Source organism: Cyprinodon variegatus, unplaced genomic scaffold (genome assembly GCF_000732505.1).
Source record: "Cyprinodon variegatus isolate N-32 unplaced genomic scaffold, C_variegatus-1.0 Scaffold41, whole genome shotgun sequence".
In the NCBI taxonomy this organism is placed as follows: Eukaryota; Metazoa; Chordata; class Actinopteri; order Cyprinodontiformes; family Cyprinodontidae; genus Cyprinodon; species Cyprinodon variegatus.
The window spans coordinates 1,228,683-1,232,080 of record NW_015150494.1 but is presented as its reverse complement, the minus strand read 5'-3'; the positions used below and the strand labels follow the sequence as shown (position 1 = coordinate 1,232,080).

Here is a 3,398-nt window from a genome sequence, read left to right as displayed (position 1 = left end):
ATATATATATATATATATGTATGTATGTATGTATAGGGCTCAAATGTTTCAGTTGATTTTTTTTCGTCAATATAGCGTGCAATATATTGAAATGAAATATACAACAAACATTACAAAAACGACAGCTTCATAACAGTGAATTACTTTCTATTTACTTACTTTCTATTTTCTTACATTAGACACAATGTCAATAGCTGATTTAGTGAATAATTTGAGTTAGGCTGGGATAGCCAGACTGTTACGCTGTTACGCTACATAGTATGCTATAGAATACATCACCGTATATATGAATTTTCTTGGTTAGTACATCCACTGACTGAAATTACCTCAACGTTAACGGAAAACTGCTTGTTTTTGCAGCCAAATGCTCCACAAGTAGGCATTTTTACTGCGTGTCTCCTTGGGAAGGGGGGAGTACCAGCATGGTAGACGGTGGCTTGATTTTTTTCGGCCAATCAGAATCCAGTGAATGAATAGAGATCAGAATCCAGAACCCGCTGTTCATCTAAAACATTTCTTCTTATAGCTCGATACCGTCATCAGCTTCTGCTGTGACTTCCTGATCTCCTGGATGGATGAAAGCAACATTTTAGAGGTGCTTCACTTGGCTGATGTCTATGGACTTGAACATCTGAAAGAAAAGGTGCAGTCCTACATCCAGAGCAACATTCAGACTTTGTCTCGGATGGACGTGTACCGGCAGCTCCCAGAGGAGGATGTCTTTGAAGCGCTGAGCAGCGACACGCTTCAGGTGGTCAGTGAGAACGAGGTGTACGAGGCCGCTCTTCATTATCACTACAGCCCGGAGGAGGTGGAAACTGACCAGGTTTACTTGCAGGTCAGTCCAAAGGTGCGTTTGGATTTTAATATTTACATTACATTTTTTTATTCAACATCAGCTTAGAAAATGACCATTTTTGCTCTTCTGACTCAAAGGCCAACCTCAGGATGCTCGACGCTGTCCGCTTCAGCCTGATTGAAAAGCAGGTGCTGCAGCGACTCCACAGCAGACTGAGTCCATGTCCGCTGAAGGACTCCGTGTCGGCGGCGCTGAGGTACCACGAGCAGGAGCTGTTGCAGCCCGTCCTGCAGAGCCCCCTCACTCAGCCGCGCTCCACCTTCCACTGCATCCTCGGTTTTGGGGGGATGTACAGCTCCAGCTCCTACGTGGAAACGGATCACGTCTTTCAGCTGTTCCACCCGAGCTGGAGCGAGTGGAGGACTCTCAAAGCGTCTCACGCTCCCCGAATGTCCAACCAGGGCATCGCCGTGCTCAACAACTTCGTTTACCTTATTGGAGGAGATAAGAACAGCAGCGGCTTTCGTGCCGAGAGTCGTTGCTGGAGGTCAGGGAGGATTTTTTTTTCTCTGTTTTAATAACATCACTAGTTTGAAGTCGGTCCTCTAAGACTCAGCTTCTTTCAGATATGACCCTCGTTACAACAGCTGGTGCTCCATCCAGCCTCTGCAGAGGCAGCATGCAGACCACTGCGTCTGCGTGGCGGGCGGCCATATTTACGCAATCGGAGGACGCGACTACAGGAGTGAGCTGAACTGTGTGGAGCGCTACGATCCGAGCACAAACATGTGGGAGTTTGTAGCCCCGATGAAGAGAGAGGTAAGAGTTTAAAACACAATTATTCAGACTCTGTGAACAGCCTCTTCTGCCTGTTTACTCCAGATTCTCAGTTGGCTCTAGATCTACTTTGATTAGATCACAACCATACATTCTTATCCCACATCTGTTGCCCAAACAAGTTGTATTCTAGGATCCTAATGCCTTTACCTCCATCCATCTTTTCATCATCTCTGATGAGCTGATTAAAATTATTCTCACCACATGATGCTGCCACCACCGTGCTTTGCTATTGCTATGGACGGTATAGCATTTTGGATGGGTCCTTTTCCCTCTCTTCCATTAGAGCCTGTTATGTGGAGTCCACAGCTGATAGTTTCAGAGTCTATTTTGGTGTTTAAGTGTAAAGGAAGTAGAAATTTGTAAAATCAAACTTCTTTGTGTTAATTTATCACATGTAAAGCCGTGCATCCAGGTCCAAGGTTGTGTTAATGCTGCTGCCCACATGGTGGTGCTCTACACCAACCTGCTATCAATTCTCTGACCCAAACCCTTTGTGCCTTTTAAGTTTCTTTTTTCTCCCTAATCTTCTGTGGAAACTTCCCTCTAGGTGTATGCTCACGCTGGGGCGGCGGTAGACGGCAAGATCTATCTGACGTGCGGCCGTCGAGGAATGGCGTACCTCAGGGAGACGTACTGCTTTGACCCCGCAGCCGATAACTGGACGGCGTGCGCAGACGGGCCGGTGGAGCGGGCGTGGCACGGCATGGCTGCTGTAAACGGGCGCCTCTATGTCATCGGCGGTAGCAACGACCAGCGCGGGATTCGCCGTGATGTCCTGCAGGTATGTTTATTTTATTTCTGTTTAACGTTTTCTAAATCGCAGTCAGTCAGTTTGATCTTCTTCTCTTCCTTTTTTTAATCAGGTGGCTTGCTTTGAGCCCAGCGCCAACTCCTGGTCTTTAGTGACCCCCCTCCCTTCTGGACACGGAGAACCCGGCATAGCTGTGCTGGACAGCCGCATCTACGTCCTGTGTGGGCGCTCCCACGACAGGGGCAACAGGATGAAGTACGTTCACGTGTACAACACAGACACGGGAGAGTGGGAAAGCCAGACCGAATTCAGGAGGCGCGTGTCCGGCCTGGCCGCCTGCGTGGCGCTCATGCCCCCCGTTGTCATCGCTCAGGCCCGGGGCTGGGAGCAAAGCTCAAAGGCTCCATCAGATGAAGCAGACATAGACAACTCGGAGGAATCCAGCGATGATTGAAAGGAATTCTGTGTATTTCCTATCCGGGGCGTCACCACTTTTAAGGGACGGAGCATTGATAACTCGTAGTGCCTCTGAATGAGATTCGCTTAGCACCTTATGCACATTTTTTGTTACTTCTCAGATTCGAGGTACAGCACTCCATCCCACCTGCCATTATTTGCTCTTTATTCCTTATTTCTGTTCTCATCTTTTTGTAATATATGTTATTAAATTTGCTTAATTGCACAAACTCCTTAATCAAAGGGAGTGTCTTGATTGTCAAGTTTGAAACGTTCTTCCAAGTTTGATATGAGGATTAAATGCTAATATCTGCTCTAGTTCTTGTTGCATAAAAACTAAATATTCTTCACCATGATATCCATAACCGTGCCTTGTTTTGTGATCGCATCCTCTGTGTTTGATAATATCAGAAGAATGGAGTTAATTTTGGTCCATTATTCTTGTAAGCAAAGAATATGTTTTGTAAATGGAAATATGGGGGGGGGAAATCCAGAAATTAAACTTTGGAAAATTTAAAAGAAAGCAACTTTGCTCCTTTCTCAGGATTTTGT

The 3,398-nt window shown here is 46.2% G+C and overlaps 1 protein-coding gene across 4 annotated transcripts in view; it reads left to right on the top strand.

Moving 5' to 3' along the window:
- The window catches only part of klhl22 (kelch like family member 22), an 11,405-nt gene extending 8,007 nt beyond the window's left edge, over window positions 1-3,398 (top strand). For 3 of the 4 annotated variants that reach the window (XM_015370015.1, XM_015370014.1, XM_015370016.1), the window contains exons 4-8: window positions 527-850; window positions 937-1,346; window positions 1,426-1,618; window positions 2,187-2,420; window positions 2,503-3,398. In XM_015370015.1, coding sequence (XP_015225501.1) covers window positions 527-850; window positions 937-1,346; window positions 1,426-1,618; window positions 2,187-2,420; window positions 2,503-2,844 — 1,503 coding nt within the window. In that variant the 3' untranslated portion in view covers window positions 2,845-3,398. The remainder of the gene's footprint in view (window positions 1-526; window positions 851-936; window positions 1,347-1,425; window positions 1,619-2,186; window positions 2,421-2,502) is intronic. The other variant, XM_015370017.1, reaches the window with a different exon arrangement.